The 23,534-nt window shown below is 41.5% G+C and overlaps 1 protein-coding gene across 2 annotated transcripts in view; it reads right to left on the reverse strand.

Moving 5' to 3' along the window:
- Positions 1 to 1,781: 1,781 nt before the first annotated feature.
- The window catches only part of LOC134352096 (general transcription factor 3C polypeptide 1-like), an 80,463-nt gene continuing 58,710 nt past the window's right edge, over positions 1,782 to 23,534 (reverse strand). For both annotated transcript variants that reach the window (XM_063059279.1, XM_063059278.1), the window contains exons 29-37: positions 21,335 to 21,428; positions 16,747 to 16,919; positions 14,258 to 14,542; positions 12,086 to 12,333; positions 10,548 to 10,834; positions 7,863 to 8,739; positions 4,631 to 4,688; positions 3,864 to 4,056; positions 1,782 to 2,157 (exon numbers count right to left, since the gene is read on the reverse strand). In XM_063059279.1, the coding sequence (XP_062915349.1) occupies positions 1,948 to 2,157; positions 3,864 to 4,056; positions 4,631 to 4,688; positions 7,863 to 8,739; positions 10,548 to 10,834; positions 12,086 to 12,333; positions 14,258 to 14,542; positions 16,747 to 16,919; positions 21,335 to 21,428 (2,425 nt within the window). In that variant the 3' untranslated portion in view covers positions 1,782 to 1,947. The remainder of the gene's footprint in view (positions 2,158 to 3,863; positions 4,057 to 4,630; positions 4,689 to 7,862; positions 8,740 to 10,547; positions 10,835 to 12,085; positions 12,334 to 14,257; positions 14,543 to 16,746; positions 16,920 to 21,334; positions 21,429 to 23,534) is intronic.

A 23,534-nucleotide genomic window follows, 5' to 3' on the forward strand; every position in this document is an offset into this window, starting at 1 on the left:
TGTGATATCACTCCGGAGAAACATTGTATCATTTCTTAATGCATGTATGCATTTTTAAATGACAATAAAAGAGGACTGCGTGTTCTCATAATCTAATGAACAGAACTCAGACTGAGGTTTGTACTGTACCGCTGCTGCTAAGCGACCAATCTCACTGTATATGCCAGTGATAATAAACCTGACTCTGATTCTAATATTTAATCTGGTTCCATTTCAAAAGCAATCACAGGAAGTGCACCTACTACAGAGTGAGTCCACAGGCAAAGCTTGCATGGTAGTAGCTAATGATTAAAGTATTTTTGTTAGTGGCATGCAAGAGAGTCAATGGAAATGTTAGGAAGTTCATGGGCTTTACAGATTGTCTTTGCTTCAATACCAAGTCTACCCATATAAAATCCATGAACAAATTTCACCACAGCTTATACCTAACGATCCAGGAAAGGGTCACTGGACTTTAACACAGAAGTCTCCTTGCCTATACTTATTGAGGCACATCAATCAGACATCTCTAAAATTGCCAGTCTCCAGCTCTGGAAGTCTCATTCACCCTACCCACTGGCCAGAGTGCAGAAATGTTTGTTTTACTGTACTGTGCCAAATTCTTAGGCACATACAGTATATGTAGTTGGAGTGCCTAAGACGTTATGTATTTTGTGCATTGCTCTGTACTGCTGCAAAAAAAAAAATCACGACATATGAGTGATGATAAATCTGATTCTGATATGGGTCTCTATTGTGGACGGAGAGTGGGAAAGGGGCAAGGAGAGGGGAAATCATGGTTGGGAAAAGGGGAAGGGAGAAGGAAGCAATAAACCAATTGCATGGTGTCACAGGGCTGGGTGTGTCTTCATCCCGTGCCATTGCAACCCCCCCCCCCAGTAGTCCTCTGTCACCTGCGCCACACCCCTCCACCCTCGCCATTCCCAACATTTGTTACTCCTGTCAGATTTATAAACTCGCTCTCTGCTCCATGTAGACAAATACAGTACTGTGCAAAAGTCTTAGGCACATATATATAGTTAGCTGCCTAAGACCGTTGCACAGTACTGTAAATCCTCACCTCTGGTACGTAAAATCCTCTCATGTCTCGATTACACAGAGGAAATATCCCCTTGTGCTTTCACTCTGCATTCTTCTAATTTTGACTGTGTGTAATCCTTTTCTTCACAGTGCTGTCACACATGCCAAAGGCGATGTGTAAGCAATAAAACTCATTTCTTCCTGAAATCACTATTCCTCCAAGCCACTTAAGAGTCGTAGAGCACCACAGTGCAGAACAGGCCCTTAGGTCTATCTAGTCCATGCCAAATTGTGATTCTGTCCAGTCCCATTGACCCTTACCGGGACCACTGCCATTCTACCCCTCCCAACCATTATTTCTCCACATCTCCTAAATGTTGAAATCAAACCTACATCCATCACTTCTGCTGACAGCACAAACTACACTTGCAACATCCTCTTAGGTTCCTCTTAAAAATTTCACCTTTCACCTTTAACCCTTGAACTCTAGTCTTACGCAACCGTAGTACGGAAAAAGCCTGCTTGTATTTACCCTGTCTATACCCCTCAAAATTTTGAATACCTCTATCAAATCTTCCCTCATTCTCATACGGCTCAGGAAATAAAGTCCAAACCTATTCAACTATTCCCAGTTGAGGTCAAGTCCTAGCAACATCATGTCTTTAAAAAAGGATTTGAGAAACTAAAATTAATGTTCAGTAATCAATGCAATAGAATTAAAATGAAGGTGCATTGCAATCTAATACAAAGTGTGAGTTTTAGTAAAAAGATTTATTTCTTCATTTTCCAGTAACCCTTGGTTATTTCCCTTAAACTGATCTTCAAACTGGTGTATAAATAGTTATGGTGATGTGAGCAGTGGGTCCCGGAGCAGTCACAGCTCCTGTGGAAGCCTTCTTCATGTGAAGACAAAAGTAAACTGTGATATTACTGTATCCATTTGTTCCAGTTTGATTCATGTGGAAAGACTTTGCTGAGTTTTATGACACAGTCTATGGTAGGCTCATAAAAAATAGTGCAGCTCTCAGACAACTTGTGCCCCTGCATCTCATGAACAGTTGTTGGAGCAGAGAACAAGGACACGGGTTTGGTTTTGGTCAAGTAACGTTTTTGAATGCAGCCAATGCTTTCCAGACCCTGGGAACGAGAGAGAAATTCCAGGTCAGTAAAGTCCATTCTCTCAACAATAGTGAAAGGTATTCATTACAATACTGAACATAAAATCAATACTGAACGTGTTTCAACAAACATTTTAATACCATGATAAAACAAATTATTGAAAACTTGTAGAGATGCTCTCAGCATTTGTAATAAGAGGTGCTATTTCCTGAGCAGAAGTCTTGTCTGTGATTAATTAAATAACTGATAAGATTATGGTATGTAACAGTTAGCACAATGCTTTACAACACCAGCTACAAGATTGGGGTTCGATTCCCACCACTGTCTGTAAGGAGATTGAACGTACTGCCTGCAACTGAGAGAGATTTCTCTGGGTGCGAGGGTTTCCTCCCACATTCCAAAGACGTATGGTTAGGGTTACTGAGTTGTGGACATGCTATGTTGACGCCAGAAGCGTGCAAAACTTGTGACCTGCCCTGCAGAATCCTCACTGATCTGATTTGACAGAAATAACACATTTTATTGCATGCTTCTATGTACATGTGACAAATAAAGCAATTGTAAACCAAGCTGAACAGGTTAACACCCCAAACCTCCTTTCAGTAATAAACTGAAGTCACTCCTCCCTCACGACAAGAAACATATTCACGTTTGCAACACAATATGCTGTGGGCTCCATGCCTTCTTTAAATGTCCATTTACAGAACAAAGGCAATAAAATGATACAATGAACTGCTGTCTAGGAAATTTAGTTTAGTGTTAAAGAAACAACAATGACAATGGGCATCATTTCCCCAACAACTTTTTAACCTGAATATTTAAGCCTTTGTTCTCCTGATTGGCAGAAATAATACATCTAAGTTTTACACAACTTGTGGGATGCAGCTTTTGGTCATTACTTGGGGTTACTCAACAATTGTGAATCAAATTAGTAAATGACTGAACAAAGAAACAAATGTGTTGAAGTAGTACATTGTCCAAATTTCTCCCATGGTCCAAATCAGCCTTATAGATGTGATGTTAAACAAGGTCTTATTCTTTCAGGTGGGAGTAAATATTTATCCCCCTTGGACAGACTGCTGTGTTCTGCAAATGATTTCAATTCAGAAGTATGTCATTAGCTGTGAAGTGGTTCCCACTGTTGCCAGTTTATAAATGGCACTGTGCAAATATAATATGCTTGCTTGTAATATGACCTGCCGAGTTCCTCAGCAGCTTGTGTGCACTGCTCAAGACTTCCAGCATCTGCAGAATCTTCTATTCACACTGCTACAGACATAATGGACGTGAGAACCTTTCATGGAAGTACCAAGTTGTTTGGTCGTGTTGAAATCATGGAACTCCCCCACAAAAAAAACCCGATGAAGAGAGTATAACAAATATTGCAAAAACACCATCTCCTGTTTAATAGATGTTGCTTGTAACAAAATAAAAGCAGCTAAAAGCTCATTCTGGCAAATTTGGTCTTGCCTTCCCAAAGAAAATCTGAATAAAACTTAATTAACCTCCTGATCCAAAACATTGACCACTTTTCCCCTCTACAGATGTTGTCTGACCTGCTGAGTTCCTCCAGCCAATTAACTTTTCATAGCTAAGAAATGGACTTAGGACTGCCTGATTACTGGAAACTACATTCCCTATAGAAAGACATTAAATATCAGGACTGAAATCCCAATGGAGTTCACATTATAAACCATTTCCATCTACCAATATGAAAAACTCACCCGCAGTAATTCCCTCACAATTACAGGCTGCAGTACAGCACTGTAGTAGCTTAATAGTTTCTGTTCTGTGATCCCAGGTTTTGCCATTATATGGTACAGGACAGCTTCTATCATTCCTTTACACACAGGTTTATTCAGGCTCCCATCAACAATCCTCCAGGGATGGCAGAAAAAACTAATCTTCTCATATTCACTGTAAGATTTAACAAGAAATTTAGTTATTTCATGAGAATGGCATCTTTTAAAATATAGATTTTCCTTTGCCGTCTTATTTTGCTAATGAATAACTACGAATACTTTACAATGGCAATCAACTCAATTCATCTCATCCCACCTGGATCACCAGTACTCTGCTGGTTATTGGGAAGTTGTCCTGGGCACTACTGTAGAACTGTACTGTCATGACCAAGATATGGGAATCCTGTGATTATACTTTTTCCTGGGTAAGAAGGGGTGCCTGACAAGATTGGTGGGATGCTGCCGATGTGCTGGGCTTGGGGACCTATGAAAGCCTCTATTCAATGTATTAAAACTTCCTGAAATAGTGCATTTCCATTCATGTCAGGGTCCTGATTAGACATACAAGTTAATAGATGGCAGAGCCCGTTTGTGTACGACCAGGCTGATATTATCAAAATTATTTGAGATCTGGTCATTAACAGCACACTTCATTATCACACAAGCTCAAGTACAGATTCACTATTTCTTGATTAGAGATTTCCCATCTTCATTTAAAACGTATGATCGTAATAATATTAAACACCTACTTGTCTGATTCGGTTTGCAAGATACTGTCCATCTTGACATCCTCCTTAACCATATCTCCTACAGTGAAAGATTAAAAGCAATTTTAATTTTAATTCTAAGAGCTATCAAAATAAAAGACTATGGATCAGAAATAAAATGTTTTTGCAAAACAAGATGTTTAAAGAAAATTGAGATGTCTCTTATAGAAACATAGAAAACTTACAGCACAATACAGGCCTTTTGGCCCACAAAGCTGTGCCAAACATGTCCTCTCCTTAAAGTTATTCTTCATACAAATCCAGTGCTTCTGAAGGTATCAAACAAATGAACTAATGCCTTTAGATTACAAACTCAAATGAACAGAGGATATAGGAAGCTTCAGATGGCTAAAAGAAAGGTCACAAATCATTGTCTGCTTTAGCTATTTACAATCAAATGTAAATTTTCCTTAGGACAACGGAGGCAATGGGGCAGGCGGAGGCAATGTGGTTTCTCTTCACTCATAAAATCAGCATTTAATGGTAAAATAAAGTCAAAGGGCTCCAAATTAAGTTGCTGGAAATACTCAGCATGTCACATATAATTTGTGAAAAGAGAAACAGTAAACAGTTCAGCTTGGGGTCCCTTCATCAGAGCTGGGAAAGAGAAATTCATTTCAGTTCCTGGCAATTTCCATCCATTTTAAGCTGCTTTTCTCTATATCTGGAATTAAAATGGTTTTTAAAAAAATCAGTAATTTTAAAAGAATAAATCACCTAAAATTGATTGAATGGCAGAGTAACTCAATGGGCTGAGTGGAACTTATAAAAATTACAATTTTTTTTGGAAAAAGAACTTGGAATTTTAAAAAATTGCAGGATTTTACAAATAAAACAAGTGAGAGTTGTTTTATGTGCTTAGCAAAACCTGTAACCCTCTACTTCCATTGCAAACAAACCAAAAGCAGTTGCCTTACACTGACATCATTACATCAGATAAAAGTCTCTTAAAGCGAACACAACAACTCAATGATGGTGTTTGTGAATTATGTAGAACAGTTTCTATTCTGGACAATGTGTCACCTGTCACCCATTACATTACCCTCCAATATTAAGAACGTAAAACAAAACAAACAAAAAACATCGGCAGTAACAAATAATAAAACACTTCAAATTAAAGAATGCTTCAGAAGTATAATAAAAAGATCTGGTGTATCCGAGTGCTCTTACAGTAAACCTGTTCCCTGCTCTACCTAATTACGTGACTTCAGATCCTCACTGTTTGACTTTTAGCTGCTATCTTCTCTCCTACTGAAAAGTAAATTGTGTTTTTTTTTGTTTCTTCCCCATTCTGAGGAAGGATTCCAAGCCTGAAACCTTACCATATCTCCTTCCACAGATGCTACCCAACCTGCTGAGTATTTCCACCATTCTTTTCTTGTTTCAGCATTTACTGCCCTTTCCTTATTATTCTTGGAGAAGAATGTCTTGCTGTGCTATTTCAAAAAACAGTGAAGAGGCATCTGTGACCCAGCTGTGGGTCTCAAGTCACATAGCCAAACACAGCACTGCGCAGAAAGCAAATTTCTCCAAAGACACTGGTAAACCAGAGGATTTCTAAAATTACACACTTTGATGCTTTTAAAAAAATTCTGGATGCGATGCCCTTACTAATCTCTGGTGTATTCTTTTATTCATATTACATTTTATTGTTTTTAAGTAATATAATAAAACATTTTATACATTTATATTATTTTAATAATTTTTTTTAAAAAAAAGAGTAACAGGTCCAACGAGCCTGAGCCTCCCATTTACAACCACATGACCAATTAGCCTATTAACCGGTACGTTTTTGGAATGTGGGAAGAATCCGGAGCACCCGGAGAAAACCAACGCTGTTAAGGGAAGAACGTACAACTCCTTACAGACAGCGGCAAGCGGCAGGAATTGAACCTGGGTCGCTGGCGCTGTATCAGCTTTATGCTAATAATTACATAGAAACATAGAAAATAGGTGCAGGAGTAGGCCATTCGGCCCTTTGAGCCTGCACCGCCATTTATTATGATCATGGCTGATCATCCAACTCAGAACCCCGCCCCAGCCTTCCCTCCATACCCCCTGACCCCTGTAGCCACAAGGGCCATATCTAACTCCCTCTTAAACATAGCCAATGAACTGGCCTCAACAGTTTGCTGTGGCAGAGAATTCCACAATTCCAAAGATTACATTACCGAGCTGCCCAAAAGCTTTATTCTTTTTAGTTGCAGTTTTATTTCATTGACAGCGTTTAAATTGGCCAGCTACTGTGAACTCACCCCTGGATCATTAGCTCAGATTTTAGGATCACTAATCCAACAGTATTACCATAAGTCTTTAAATTCGCTGACTCCCAAATACCCAGCAGCACCAGTGGTCATGGGACACTGCAGCCAATTCCCTGCACTGTCGACCCCAACTCTCGAATTAGACCCGTCACATCCTACTCAACTTCCTGCCAGTGAGGCAAGGGCTGGAGAGTGAGAAGGATGCAGAAGGTAGTCACGCCTGTTCTCCTCACTAACTATGGTTCTGAGTTGCTCCGTGGCGGACATTTCAGAGTTCTGTTTACGTTCACGTTTCTGGACCATGTTACAACATAGTAGGTTATAAAGATAATCCTAACACCAGAATGTTTAAGGAGCTTTACCGTGATAAGCATCACAGAAGCTGCAATTAATAATCAATGAAACATTTCAAAAATTGGAGCAACACACACACACAAAATACTGGAGGAACATGGCAAGTCAGGCAGCATCTAGACAGGGGAATAAAAATCTCTCATCAGAAGAGTGAAGAGGGAATCTCAGTGAAACCTATCGAATATTGAAAAGCCTAGAGTGCATGTGGAGAGCAGTTTTCCTTTTGTGGGGGAGAATCGGACCAGTGGGCACACCCTTACAACACAAGGATGTCCTTTAGAAGAGAGGTGAGGAGGAATTTCTTTAACCAGAGGGCAATGAATCTGTAGAATTCATTGCCACAGATGACCATGAAGGCCAAGTTATTGGGTATATTTAAAGCGGAGGGTGATAGATTCTTGTTTAGTAAGGGTATCAAGGGTTACGGGGAGAATAAATCAGCCATGATTGAATGGCGAAGCAAACTCAATGTGTCAAATGGCCTAACTCTGGTCTCTTGTATTCCATAAACTAGACCAGTTTAAAGTGACAACACCTAATGTTCCAATATGTGTAAGAGTAGTTACCACAATGCAAGCTCTGTAGACTCAAATTACCTTCTTTCTGAAGACCAGGTCTGTCCTGCCTCCTGCTTACTTGAGGATTTTGGTCATGTGGTAAACTCTTCTCAGGATTCACTGCAGATTTATCACCTTTGAGAACTTGCCCATCCTCAGGGTGGATTGTTTCAGTGTGCCCCTCACTCAACGTGGGCTTCGCTTTGTCATCTGTCGCAGACTGGTGGCCTGGTTGACCATGATCCTCCTCAGCAGTCATTTCTGAAGAAGTGTTTAGACCTTTAACATCACCTGAAGAGTTAAACCCCTCACAGCTCTCATCTCCATCTTGATCTTGTCTGCTGCTTGGCCTCCCTGGATCAGTCTGCTGATCTGGGTTACTTCCCAGTGAGGAGGCAGAGGGCGACAGATGTTGGGAGAGGCTGGTTTTTGCTTCATCTGTTGTGCTCTTTTGCAAATCTGAGGAATCCAAGCTTAGTTCAGAAGGTTCACTTTCCCGAGATCGCTTACAAGGATGCTCGGGGTCAGTTGCTTCAGCTTCAGTTTCTTCAGTAGTTCTTTTCCTATTTCCAGTCACAAAAGATGTTTGACCTGAACAAACTGGCTCATTCTGTGTAGTTGTGCACTCAGAATTGTGCTGCTCAACACCTTCCTTTGTGATGGTAGTAGTAAGATCACGACTTACACCCATCTGCTGTGCTTCAGTGAGATTACTCGGCACAATGTCTTTTGTGTCAGTCTCTGAACGGCTCATTTCACTGCTAGGTTTGGATCCCCTCTCAGGGAGAGAAACAGACTTCTCGTTACTCTTCCAAACACAAAATGGATGAAGCATCCATGGGTAAGCATGCGTTACTGCAACTAACCGCGTCGTCGAGCTGCCGACTTCGATCACTTGGTCCAATGCAATCAAATCCTGTAAGATGAATCAAACCTCAAGTAAACTGCAAAATTGTTTCAATTGTTTAACAAACCACTCTTCAACCATTTAACTCATGCACTCCAACTCATTTTAAATCACAAAGAATTCCTGCAATTTGATCAGTTTTCCCTCTGTTAGTGTCCTATCTTTAGGCATCCATGAGTTTTGGATTCTTTCCTCCTCTATCAACCCTCCCTTCAGGTTTCTGGTTCTCACCTACCACCGTATGAGTCCCCACAACCAACACATCATTCTCTAAAACTTCTGCCATCTCCAATGGGATTCTACCACCATCCTTTACCTCTTCCCTACTCTCCCTTTTCCACAGGGATCATTTCCTCCAAGATTCCTTTCTCCATTCAATCCTCCCCACTAATCTCCCTCCTGCATATATCCTTGCAAGCTGCAGAAATGCTGCATCTACCTAGTCACCTCTTCCCTTACCTCCATTCAGGGCCCCAAACAACACTTCACCTACAAGTCTGTCGGGGTCACCTATTGTATCTGGAACTCCCAATGCAGCCTCTTCTACACTGGTGCCACCCGATGCAAATCGGGGGGCCACTTTGTCAAGGGCCTCCACTCCATCCACAATAAGCAGAATTTCCCAGTGGCCAACAGCTTTAATTGCTATCGCATTCCCGTTCCAACATATTGGTTAATGGCTTCCTCTTCGGCCAAGACGAGGTCACTCTCCGTGCAGAGGAACAACACCTCATGTTCTGTCTGGGTACCTCCAACCTGATGATATGAACATCAATTTCTTCTGCCAGTATTTCCCCCCCCCCCCACCACTGCTTCCCTATCTTCTATTCCCCACTTTGGCCTCTTACCTCTTCTCCTTGCCTGCTTATCACCTCTCCCTGGTGCCCCTCCTTCTTCCCTTTCACCCACAGTCGACTCTCCTCTCCTATCAGATATCAGATTCCTTCTTCCCCAGCCATTTGCACCTTTTCCACCTATCGTCTCCCAGCATCTTACTTCTTCCCTCACGCCCCCCAACCCACCTGACTTCACCTATCATCTTCTAGCTTGTCCTCCTTCACCATCCCCCCCCCCAATCTTTTTATTCTGGCATCTTCCCCCTTCTTTTCCAGTCCCGAAGAAGGGCCTCGGCCCAAAACTTCAGCCTTTTATTCCTTTCCATGAATGCTGCCTGAGCTGCTGAGTTCCTCCAGCACTCTGAGTGTGTAACCCACACTCAGTAGTGTCAGCATACTCGTACACCATATTCCTGACGCAGTCACATCAAAGCTTGATACTGAATAAACAACTGGCTGCCAGCAGGTAGTGACATCTATCAGCCCCTCCTCCTTCCCTTCCTCCCATAGTCCAATTTCCTCTCCTACCAGACTCCTCCTTCTTCAGCCTTTTCCACCCATCACCTTCTTATTCTGGCTTTTCCCCTTCTGTTCCAGTCATGATGAAGGGCTTTGGCCCAAAACAATGACTTTTCATAGATACTGAATAACCTGCTGAGTTCCTCCAGCATTTTGTAGGTAGTGAGACTTGTCTTTATTTAACACTAGACCAAAAGTGATACCTTTAACTTCAGAATTAAAATAAGCACATTTTAAAAAAAAAGATATCTTCGAGCGAACACACACTTTCATAAACCTAAATGGCTTGACAGCTAACAATAGTATTGCTTTTTACAAAAGGACATTACCAAGTTACACAAAATACAGATGTAATGTAGGCTTACCCATTTACTAGACTCATAAACAGGCAATCACAATTTATATTTAGAAACTTTCAATCAACCAGAAACAGCCTAGAAATATTTTTACATTTAAACAAACCTGTAAGTATTGCCTTAAAGTCCTGGTCCTAGCATTCAAGACCTCTTCATACTGAGCAAATCTCTGAGCTAATGTTGTTATCTCAATCCCAAAGCTGGAGCATTCTTCAACTGCACGGGAGATCTCCTGCACGGCCACCAGATCCTCAGGGCTGTACCCGAGCTCCTCTTCAAAGTGTTTCTGAACTTTCTCTCCTCCATACTCAGAAGTGCTGGGTTTAAACACCTTTGTGAATGACGGAGGGAGAGCAGCTGGTCCTGTGTCTGTCTGAAACAAAGTGGCTAAATCTGCCATGAGAGAAAGATATAACTGTATTTATCAAAACAGATAGACAAAAACATTCAGATAAAGGCCAAAACTATAATTATAACTATTATTAATGGGTTAACTATGATTGTAAATACTACAAATGATGGTAACAGAACAAGAAACTCTGCTACCTAACATGGTCTGCAGCTGGAAGCACTTCTTGCACATGCTGTCATCCGGGAGGCTGGAGATCTCTCTGCCTTCCCAAATCCCACAAGAGCATTCCACTGTTCTGCCTGACATCCCCACTGTTCTAACTGCAATAAGGAAAGAAACTAAATTATCCAAAAATAAAATACAGACAGCCTCTGCTCTCCTCACTGAAGCTCCTTGAGCCAAGGTCTCAATTTCCCACAAGACCATAAGACACAGGAACAGAATGAGGGCATTTGGCCCATCGAGTTTGCTCCACGACTCCATCATGACTGATGTATTTTCCCTCTCGACCCCATTCTCCAGCCTTCTCCCCATGACCTTTGACACCGATTAATCAAGAAACTATTAACCTCCACCTTAAATATATCAACTATACCTGCATAACCACCTATGGTAATGAATTCCACAGATTCACCACACTCTGACTAAAGAAATTTTTCCTCATCTCAGTTCTAAATTTATGTCCCTCTATTCTGAGACTGTGCACTCTGGTCCGAGACTCCCCCACATTAGGAAACATCCTCTTTACATCCACTCTATCCAGGCCTTTCAATATTTGAAAAGTTTCAATGAGATCTCCCTCATTATTCTAAACTCCAGCCAGAACAGACCAAGAACCATCAAATGCTCTTCACACGTTAACCCTTTCATTCTTGGAATTACTCTCGTGAAATACCTCTGGACCCTCTCCAATGCCAGATATCAGACCCAAAGCTCCTCACAGTACTCCAAGTACAATCTGACCAATCAATGCCTTATAGGAAACATTACATCCCCTCCCTAATATTGTCCCAGTCACACAATGGCTGCTCTGCTTAAATCTAATTTATTTTTATTGGTCTTTGCTGCATGCCTAATTACCCCACTACCTCAGAAGCAGAATATCCTGACTGGCCCCACTTGCTTTTTTTAAAACCCGCTCCCACTATCGAACTACTCCTCACAATCTCTGGCGTGCAAATGATTGAGCAATTTTTCTAACTGAACAATCTTGGATAAATAAGACATATAAACTGAAAGGTTCAATAGTTATGACAACACAAGAAATAGCATTCTAAAACTTAATGACTCACCATCATGGGTGCTCAAGCTTCCTTCAGCTGGCGTTGAACGGATTTTTAACCTCACCCGACAGGAGTTTACCACAATGTTGTCGTTTGGATTAAGGTTGCGTGTGCTCACGATGCCTGGTGCATAGTACCCTCTCATTAGCAAGTAATTAGTATGCGAGGCCTGAGGAGCCTTCACTTCAAATTTGGGCTTACTTCCAACATCTTCTAGCTCATCCTCCTCATCATCTTCGATGCTTTCCTTCCCCAACCTAACACATATGAAAGCAGAGTTAGTTACTTAAAAACTCAAATGTCCAATTGAGCTAAAGCGTGAGAAGTACTCAGCCAATGATGAGCTATATGATCATTCGGTTCTCAACAATTAGCGCTTAGGAACTGCACAACTTTGCACACTGATGCCAGGCTTCATATTAAATCCATTTTGTGCTTAATAAAAAGAAAGAAAGTCAACAAATTCAGGGTTTCTACTTCCATGCATGAAGGAATCCTGAAGCTGGGGACACCTGCGTATGGGATATACGGGATCTATCCTGGGCCTAGCATATTAATGCAATTATCAGGTAGTCACAGCAGCAGCTATATTTCATTAGGAGTTTCAGGAGATTTGGTATATCACCAAATACTCTAGCAAATTTCTAGAGATGCAGAGTGGAGAACATTCTAACTGTTTGCCTCACAGTCTGGTACGGAGGGGCTACTGTAACGGATGGGAAAGGGCTGCAGAAAGTTGCAAACTCAGCCAGCTGCATCATGGCATTAGCCTTCCCAGCTCTGGGGACATCTTCAAAAGGCAATCCCTCAAAAAAGCGGTATCATTAAAGACCCCCCCCCCCCCATAATCACCCAGGAAATGCTTTCTTCTCATTACTACTGTCAAGGAGATGGTACAGGAGCTTGAAGACACACAATCAACGTTTTAGGAACAGTTTCTTCCATTCTGCTACTAGTTTTATGACTAGACACTGAACCACATCATGAACATGACCTCACTATTTTTCCTCTCATTATGAACTACTTAATTTAAAATTATGTTTCTTACAGTAATTTATTGTTTTCATCTGTTCTAACGTACTGCTGCAACAAATTTTACAGATATGTCAGTGATAATAAATCTGATTCTAAATCTGGGATTTGCAGTCACTTACTCTCAAAATTCAGGACAACAGTTACACCTGACTGCAACTAGGTTGTCAACACTTTACCTAAAATAGCACCCAGGCTTTAACACCTGTAACTATGAACATCATTGCAATAATGAATACACTGATTACTCATGATGCTTGATAGAGTAGTCACTCAGTCTATTGTGGCCTGGTATAAAATACCAGACAATTACTAAAAATGTAAACACCGTTTAAAGCAGGAGTTCTCAACCTGAGGTGCATAGATCAATCGGTTAATGGTAGGGGTCCATGGCATAAAAAAGGTTGGAACCCTGGGTTAGAACTCAGCAGGTCAGGCAGCATACATGGAAGGGAATAAACAGTTGATGTTTTGGGCCAAGACCTTTCATCAGGACTGGAAAGGAAGATGGAAAGAAGACAATAAGAAAGTGGGGGGAAGGAAAAGGGGTACAAGCTGAAAGGTGACAGGTGAGATCAGACAAGGGTGAAGACAGGTGGGTGGGGAGGGGAGGAACTGAAGTGAGAAGCTGAGAGATAATAGGTGGAAAAGGTAAAGGGCTGAAGAAGGAATTTGACAGGAGAGTGGACCATGGGAGAAAGGGAGGGAGGAGGGGCAGCAAAGGGAGGTGATAGCCAGGTGAAGGGAAGGGGTAGGAGGGGAGCCAGAATGGGGAATTGAAAAAGAGAAATCGATGTTCATGCCATCTTGGTGGCTACCCAGGCAGAACATGAGGTGTTGCTCCTCCAACCTGAGTGTGGCCTCACAGTTTAAAGCTATTCTCATCACTATAGGTTAGAAAATACTGTCTGTAAAATTCGGAATAAAAATGCAAATTAAATTTGGATTACATGAAAGCACCAGCTTTCTGCCAAATCAAATCTCACTTTGAATCTAATTAACACGTATCTGAACACTGATAAAAAGTCTGTCAGCACATGTCTGGACCCAAACATTTTCACCCAATAGTACAAAACTACCAAAAATCATAAATAACAGTAGGAAATGGGCTTGGGGAAATATTCATCTATGAAAACCTGATACATGTACCTTTTTATGACTTCATTATCTACCAGCATACTGTCCACAACCACAATCTGCTCAGGGATTGAGACGTGGAAAGAGAGCAAACCAAGGATAAACAAGGATATCGTAGCTACACAGCAGCCACCATTTCCATCCAGAGGGTAGGTGACCATATCAGCCTTAGTGGACCCATCTTTGTCCTGGAATGAAAAGACGTTGGGGAGATCTGCCGCTCCTGCACTCTTCAGTTTCTGCACAAACTTATACGATTCAGAACAAATATTACTTGGAAACCGCCAGACAAAGTGCCTAGAACAAATCATCCATGTGAAATGTTAGAAAACCCAGGAACTTTCAGAACACCAAGCAAAAACAGCATAACACATCTGAAATAGATGGAACCAATGCAACAACCTACCTTGCTCTTTGACTAGAATATAGAGCAAGGTTGCAATTCTGAGACGTTATAAGGCATCGGTGAGACTGCACTTGAGCAGTTTTGGGCCCCTTATCTAAGAAAGGATGAGCTGGTATTGGAGGGGGTCCAGAGGAGATTCACCAGAATGATCCCAGGAATGAAATGATTTATGTACAAGGAGTGTTTGATGGCTCTGAGCCTGTACTTACTGAAGTTTAGAAGAATGGGGGGGGGGGGGGAATCTTATTGAAATCTATTGAATAATGATGCTTTTTGTTACGTTTGTACTGACCGAAATAAATTTCATTCATTCATATTGCAAGGCCTACACAGAGAGGATGCTTCTAATAGGGGGAGAGTCTAGTATCAGAGGGCACAGCTTCAGAATCGAAGGATGTCCCTTTAGAACAGAGATAAAGAGGAATTTCTCTAGCAGAGGGTGGTGAATCTGTGGAATTCATTGCTTCAGATGGCTGTAGATGACAAATCACTGGGTATAGTTGAAGCAGAGGCTCATAGGTCTTTGATTGTAAGGGTATCAAGGGTTACAGGGAGAAGGTAGGGGAATGCTTTTGAAAAAGGTTAATAATGTGGCCATGATGGAAATGGTGGAGCAAACTCAATGGGCTGCTTGGTCTTATTCTGCTGCTATGTCTTATGGACAGCAAAACCTAGGCAAACTAACGGGAAAGTTCAATGCAGTCAAACAATATCTAGTCGACTGGAGCTCAAAACTGCTAATAATTGATGCAGTAATTGTGCCTACCAACACAGGTGTCGTTAAACAGAGGGTAAAGACAGTCCTCCACCAAGCAAATATTATTTTGCAAATGGAATAAGTGTTACCCCTACATAAAACATTAGGGTACAGTACAAGCCCTTCAGCCCAGGATATTGCGCCAATCTTTAAGCCTCCACTATGATTAATCTAATTCTTTCCTCTTGCACAGTAGCTCAACTCTGAGGTCAGGAATTTGAAGTAAACATTTTAACAAAGTAACAGTGAGTTTTCTACACTTGGTGACCACTTTATTAGGTACACCTGCTTAGTAATGTAAATATCTAACCAGCCAATTAGCAACTCAATACGTAAAAGCATGCAAAAGGTTCAGTTATTGCTCAAACATCAGAATAGGGAAGAAAAGAGAGCTAAATGACTTTGACCGTGGAATGATTGTTGGCTCCAGACGGGCTAGTTTGAGCATCTCAGAAACTGCTGATCTCCTGGGATTTTCACCCACAACAGTCTCTAGAATTTAAAGAGAGTGGCGCAAAAAACAAAACAAAAATCCTATGAGCGGCAGTTCTGCGAGCAAAAACACTTTGTTAATGAGAAAGGTCAGAGGAGAATGGCTAGACTGGTTCAAGCTGATGGGACATTGACAGTAACTTAAGTAACCAGCCATTAAAACAGTGGTGTGTAGCAGAGCATCTCTGAATCCACATGTCGAACCTTGAAGTGGATGGGCTACAGCAGCAGAAGACCATGAACATATTCTATTAGCTACCGGAGGTACTTAATAAAATGGCCACTGAGTGTATATGTTAATTGAACACAGATCCAAAGAGCTAAGCAGGTAACCAAGAATAGGTTTCTAATTGACACAGCCAACAGAAGTCGCTATGTAAGCTTAAGGTGTCACAGCAAACGGAAAAAACCTCACAGCTCCAGTGAGTGGGATTCATTCCAGAAGTTTGGTTTTCCCTGTGACCACATGGGGTACCTCTGGTGTTCCACATTCCTCCTATATCCCAAAGATGTGCATGTTGGTAGCCTATTTGATCACTGTAAATCACCCCCATTGTATGGGTGTGTGGTAGGATTAGGGGAGTGTTGTTGAGAATATGGGGAGAACAAAGTGGGAAACACTGTAGGATTAACACCAGTGGGTGCTTGGCATGGATCTGGGGAGACAGAGGGCTGCTCCTGTATTATGTGCTTCTGTGGCGAGACTCTTGAGCCTTCGTAACAAATCTAACTATAACAGGGTGCCTGGTGAACCAGTATCGTTTTCAGAATCAACAACGTAAAACTCAAACTGACTGTTTTCAAAAAGTTTAAAGAAGTTGAACTGTCCCACTACCCACTACATACCTGTAGTATGTCTGCGACAACTGATATGACATTGCTGCAAAGGGCAAAGCTCTGCTCTTCTTTGGACCCAAACCTTTACTGACCCTGCGGCGGTTTACCAAGCTCCTCTGCTGGAAGTCCAGGAACACCTTCACTAGGATTTCGTCCTTGTATTGTTTGTAAAGGTGAAAAGTCTAGGGAAATAAACATATTTTACACTAAACTCATATTTCTGACCCAAAGATATTTACATGTAATTTACAATAGAACCTTTGACTTCAATGTAACAGCGAGGATTGTGGCTGTTTTTGTTTTTAAACAACCTGTGTAACCTTTTATTCGTTCTTGCTTAGAAAGACTGTGTTTCACTGTCAGTATTTCAGTGTGTTACCACAATAAAGCAACAAAGGAGCTAAAAAGGTTATAGTGTGTTCAACATAAGCATCCCCTCAGTGCTAATCGAAAAGCTTCAAAACCTGGGCCTCTGTATCTTCTTCCCCAACTGGATCCTTGCCTTAAAGTTATGGAACACTACAGCACAGAAACAGGCTCTTTGGCCCATCTAGTCCATGCTAAACTATTGTTCTGCTCGTCCCATCGACCTGCAGCCTGGACCGTAGCCCACTATACCCATCCCAACTATGCAGTTATCCAAACTTCTAAATGTTGAAACCAAACCTGAACCCACCAGTTCTGCTGGCAGCTCATTCCAACTCTCACCACCCTTCGAGTCATGTTCCCCTTAAACATTTCTCCTTTCACCCTTAACCCATGCATGACTTCTAGTTCTAGTAGACTAGAGAGTAGTTCTAGGCAACCTCTCCTCCACAATCAGATCTCTGGACAGACAATGAACCCATGAACATTACCTTCATATTTTTGCTCTTTCTGCACTACTTAAATTTTTTTTTAAATATCTATTTCTTATTATCGTTATTTTATGTACTGCACTCTACTGCTGCTGCAAAACAACAAACTTCACGATCTACAATTTTGATTCGTAGCTCAGAAAAAGCATATCTAGTGGTTTTGTGAACTGCCTGTTAAATCTGATTCTGCCTGCAAAATATCAACATATATTGCAAGTGCCATCTTGTCATCACAAGGATATATTTTTATTCTTACGTAGAAAGCACACTGCACATTCAGTGGTGTGGAAACCATTGCTACAAAAAGCTGTAAATTGAGAAAAGTACGGTTAACTGAATGGCCCTGTGACTGAACTTCTTGTGCAAGCAACATACAAGTGATTGTCACAGCTCACCGCGAAAAAGGTTTTGCTTTAATGTATCTCTGTGCTAACAGCCAAAGAACATCACAGCTGAGTTCAGTAACACTATCTTCATCACCCAGGGTCTCAATGCTTTATTCATTCAGTTAATTCAACAGGGTCTAGATTTTCCGGTTTCAATGCTAGTGCTTTAACAGCTAAGCTGTTTGCAGGACAGGTGCACTTAACCATTGCCAGGATAGATGTAGAATACATCGGATCGATTGCAAGAATATGGCAAGTGCACGTGGCTGACTGATCACGTGGTGAATTGACTGGGCCTCCTAACGAGGCTCTCTCTTTTTGTGTGGACTTTTAAGGCTGTATCAAAGGTGGTGACGAATCAGCAGAGATTGGAAATTTGGCTGAGTGGTGCAATAACAACAGCCTCTCACTCAATGTCAATAAAACCAAGGGACTGATTGTAAACTTCAGGAGAGGGAAACCAGATGTCCATGAGCCAGTAACCATCAGAGGATCAGTAACTTTAAATTCCTGGGTCTCTCTATCTCAGAAGACCTGTCCTGGACCCATCATATGAATATAATTGCAAAGAAAGTACGACAGTGCCTCTACTTCCTCAGGAGTCTGCGGAGATTTGGCATGTCATCAAAAATTTTGGCAAACTTCTATAGACGTGTGGTGGAAAGCGTGCTGACTGGCTACATTGCCGCCTGGTACGGGAACACCAATGCCTTTGAGCGGAAAATTCTTTAAAAGGTAGTGGAATTGGCCCAGTACATCAGGGGTAAAACCCTCTCAACCGCTGAGCACATCTACATGAAACGTTGCCATAGAAAAGCAACATCCATCATCAAAGATCCTTACCATCCAGACATGCTCTTTTCTCGCTGCTGACATCAGGTAGAAGGTACAATTGCTTCAGGACTCGCACCAATAGCTTCAAGAACAGTTACTGTCTCTCAGCCATCAGGCTCTTGAACAAAAGGTTATAATTTCACTCATTTAAGGAATTCTTTTATCTTGTTATTTCATGCTTGCTATTTATGTATTATCTACATTTGCACAGTTTATTTAAGGTTTACAGTTCCTGATGTTTACAGTTTACAGATCCTGTTTACAGTTATTGTTCTATAGATTTGCTAAGTACGCCTGCAGAAAATAAATCTCAGGCTTGTATGTGGTGACATGCATGTACACTGATAATAAATTTTACTCTGAACTTTCGTCTCAGTGGGCCTGGTTCACTGCTCCTGGTCTGTAAGTTGCCCAGCGTGTACCATGCCTAACATGATTCAGTAAAAGCATTTAATCCTACTACTCCTTTGTCATTCTTCTTCCAGACATACATAACAAAATGCACCAAATATTTACTCAGTTTACATTGGACAAAAATTTGTAACCAGCCGTGAAGTAACAGTACTCTCTTCTTTACTCAACAAAGCACTTGGCCAGGGGATAAAGAAGATCACAAACAAGAGAAAATCTGCAGAAGCTGAAAATCCAAAGCAACACATACAAAATGCTGGAGGAACTCAGCAGGCCAGCCAGCATCTATGGAAAGGAGTAAACAGTCGATAGTTTAGGCCAAGATGAAGGGTCTCGACTCGAAACATCGACTGTTTACTCTTTTTCATAGAGGGTGCCTGGCCTGCTGAGTTCATCCAGAATTTTGAATGAAGAGGATCAGAGCTGTGAACTCAACAAAAATAGAAAATGCTGGAAATACTCAGCAGGTCAGGCAGCAGCTGTAGAAAGAGCAACAGTTATAAAGTTTCAAATCTGAGCCCCTTCATCAGAACTAGGAAAAAGCAAAAATAAGTTAATTTTCAGGAGCAATGTGAGGGGTGCAGAGTGCGGAGTAAAGAACAAGGGGAATATCACTGGGTAACTTCTTAAGCTTTTAACCTAATTGCATATATGTACACAATACAACAGATTCCGTTTAATTGGGACACATCAGAACCAGTACATTTTAACCCAATTAACTGAGTGATAACTATAAAAGTGTATTCGTTCCTAATAGTCAGCGACAGAGGAATTCATCCAGTGTACGCTGGCACATTCTTTTGAGTGACTAAATGAACAAAATCAGTGCAGACACCTAGTGTAGATAATGGACAGCCTTCATACAATGCTATCGATGATGCTTCCTCCAAATCTTCATTTTCATTGTAACATTCAAGAAGATTGTCAATACCTTCAAATTCTTCATAGTCCCTAAATTGTTTTAGGAGTGAAATAGTTTCATTTTACTCCAGGCCGTTTCTAGCATCTCCAAGCCTGAATGCTTGAAACAGCTGCAGTTCTGAATTGTCTTTCTGCTTATTTCCCGCCAACCATCAGTGACAAAAATCATTGCTTTTTGAACACAAACACACACAACTGACATTTTTATGGTGTAGTGTGCAAAGGTCACACAAGTGCACACATCTGACATTAGCTAGAAACTGTTCGGCAACAGTCTCCTGTCCCAATTAAGTGGCATAGGGTCCCAAATAAATGAAGGGAATCCCAGCCCTTTTCTTGATTGATTTTCGTTACAAGTTGTCCCAAATAAGCAATTTCCCTGATTATCAGATGGCTCAAAAATGCATATTTAATGTTTCCTATAGTGGGGGAGTCTAGGACCAGACAGCACATTCTCAGAATAGAAGGATGACCTATAAGACCAGAGAAATTTGTTCAGCCACAGGGTGGCCAAACATTCCCACAGAGAGCTTTGGAGGCCAGGTCATTGGGCATATTTAAAGCAGAGATTGATAGATTCTTGATTAGTAAGGATGTCAAAGGTTATGGAGAGAAGGCAGGCAAATGGGGTTGAGAAGGATAATATATCAGCTATGATGGAATGGTGGAACAGACTCAATGGGCCGAATGGCCTGATTCTGTTCTTATGTCTAAAGGTTTCCGTAACCGAAATACCAAAATGCTTAAGTGAGCTCTATTTTGAAATATTTGTAAGAAACAATTATACCCACAAAATTAGTGTTTTTTTTAAAACCGTGCAGATAGGTGACTGAATATTCATTAACACACCATTAGAAACTCATCATGAAAACACCTTCAGTTTACTTTACACTTGTATAAGGAGCTGAAATGCACATTTCAAATGATTTCCCGGATTAGGCAGCAAGTGGAGAAACACTGAATTAACACAGCAAATTTTGTTGTGATTACCACCGCATACTTTCAGGTGGTAATTCCGTACTATTCAAGAGCAAGAGACGATGGAGAGTGCCCCTTCCCATATCTTTGGCAAACTCCAATGTAAAACATAACCTGGCATAAAGTCAGATTTTAAATTGAAAGAGTCATTAAAAATACAAAGACAATGTTCTTACTCGAATCTATTGGATCGTAATGGTGCATAAATACCTGGAACGACTGACATGATTTCATCTGTATATCTGATAGAGCCAGTGTACTCTGGATGAAATTTTGCAGGACCAAATAATGGATATCGTCAGTGCTACAAGAGAAAAACAGAGGGGTAAATTTACTAAAGGTAAATTGCCTTTGTCAAAGCTGGGGAGCAGCCAATACCCGCCAAAAGAACATCTGCAGGCATCCTGACCTCTGCAAGGGACTGGCAGCTGTTGGTGGACCTCGAACGGCAGCTGAAGTTCCTCAACCATATTGCAGCCACCACCCTGCGACCAGACATTGTCCTAGTATCTGAGTCTACTAAGCAAGTGGTGATGCTGGAGCTGACAGTCCCATGGGAAAATAACTTGGAGGAGGCCTTTGAAAGGAAGCTCTCCAAGTACGCAGGACTGGTCAGCAACTGTCAGCAGGCTGGATGGAGAGCGAGGTGTCTCCCAGTGGAGGGAGGTTGTAGGGGATTCGTAGCCCGTTCCTTAGCTAGAGCCTTCAGCATTTTGGGCATCAAGGGAGAGAGGAAGAGGAGAGCCATCCACAGTACCACCGATGCGGCAGAGAGGGCCTCAAGATGGCTGTGGCTCAAAAGAGGGGAGCCGTGGAGTCATAAGTAGCTAGCCATCTGGATACAAGCTGGGGTCTGATCAGCCCCGGCTGGGTCACCTGGAGGAGGTTGTATGATGTTGAAAGACCCGAAACACCCGATGATTCCAGAAACATCACTGAAGATGTGTCCAGAAGCATCAATAGATGTATGTACACAACAGTCTTGACTGACGAGGCACTTAGGGTTTCAGTCAAAATCATCGACTCTTCCCCCCCCCCCCGCAATAGACGCTGCCCGAGCTGCGGAATTCCTCCCGCATTTTGTGTGTGTTACTCTGGATTTCCAGCATCTGCTGAATCTCTTATTCACAGAGAAATACAACTTGGTCTGCACTAAGTACATATCATCTGGAGGTTTAGAAAACACTGTTGTTTTTTCTGCTACTAATAACTTCTAAAATTTGGACAGTGCTATTACGCCAGCTCTACATCATAAGGAAAGAGTTATTTTATTTTTGTTTATTTAGTGTAACAGTGTGGAATAGGCTCTTCCAGCCCAATGAGCCGTACCACCCAGATTTAACCCTAGCCTTACCACGGGACACAATGACCAATCAATCTACTAACCGGTACATCTTTGGACCTTGGGAGTAAAGTGGAGCACTCTGAGCAAACGCACGCGCACACAGGAAGGAATGTAGAAATTTGCATTCAGAGGACGCCGGAACTGAACCCTGAACTCCTGATGCTTGAGCTATAATAGCGTCGAGCTAACCGGCATGCTACCGTGGTGCCCAACGATGCATTCGTTATGATTTCTTTACCACTCTAAAGAAAAGGGATTCTGTGTTCCTTTGAGGCACAATGGGTTTATCTATTGTAGACAGAAATTTGTAGGAATTTCTTCTTTAGTTGTCTTGTATCTGTAATTCTGTACCCAGAGAGCTACTGAGGGTGAATCACTGAACATATTCAAGGCCAGGGCAGATCTTTAAGGAAAATCAAGGGTTATGGGTACATACAGGAAAGTAAAGCAAAGGCTAAGATTCACCATGTCTCTACTAAATGTTGGAGCAGGCTTGTTGGGCTGTGTAACCTGCTTTAGCCCCTTTCTTCCAATAATGTTTCAATATTGTGACACAGTAAAATGAGCAACTTGCTAAACATCATTCACACATTTTTTTTTAAAGTGAAGTCAATGCAAAGAAATCGCGGGAGATCTTAACTGGATTGCTGACCACGGGGCAATAATTTTGGGCGTTATCAAAGGGGCAACTGAGGATATTTTAGAGATCGCCAGAGATGAGGAATTATAGCTCTGAAATTACACCAAAAAAGCTGGTGTTATTTCAGATGAGAGGGACTACACTGAATGCAAAGCCCAAACAAGGTGAAGGAGGAGGGCCTTTTTTCTTTGCAGACAACCATAACTTACGAAAGCAGAGAGTGAGGAAAATCTTTTAAGCCAAAAAGAAATAGGGTTAGGGTCTAAAATTACATTGGAAGCAGAAGCACTTTTAATAAAGAACTCTGACAAGCACTCAAAGAGCCACAGCTAACAAGGTAGGTAGGAAGGCCAAGTAAAATTCATTGGACATGACAACACTTTCACCTGGGTTACATTATCTCACAACATCAAATATCACTACAC

Source organism: Mobula hypostoma, chromosome 9 (assembly GCF_963921235.1).
Source record: "Mobula hypostoma chromosome 9, sMobHyp1.1, whole genome shotgun sequence".
NCBI lineage: Eukaryota > Metazoa > Chordata > Chondrichthyes > Myliobatiformes > Myliobatidae > Mobula > Mobula hypostoma.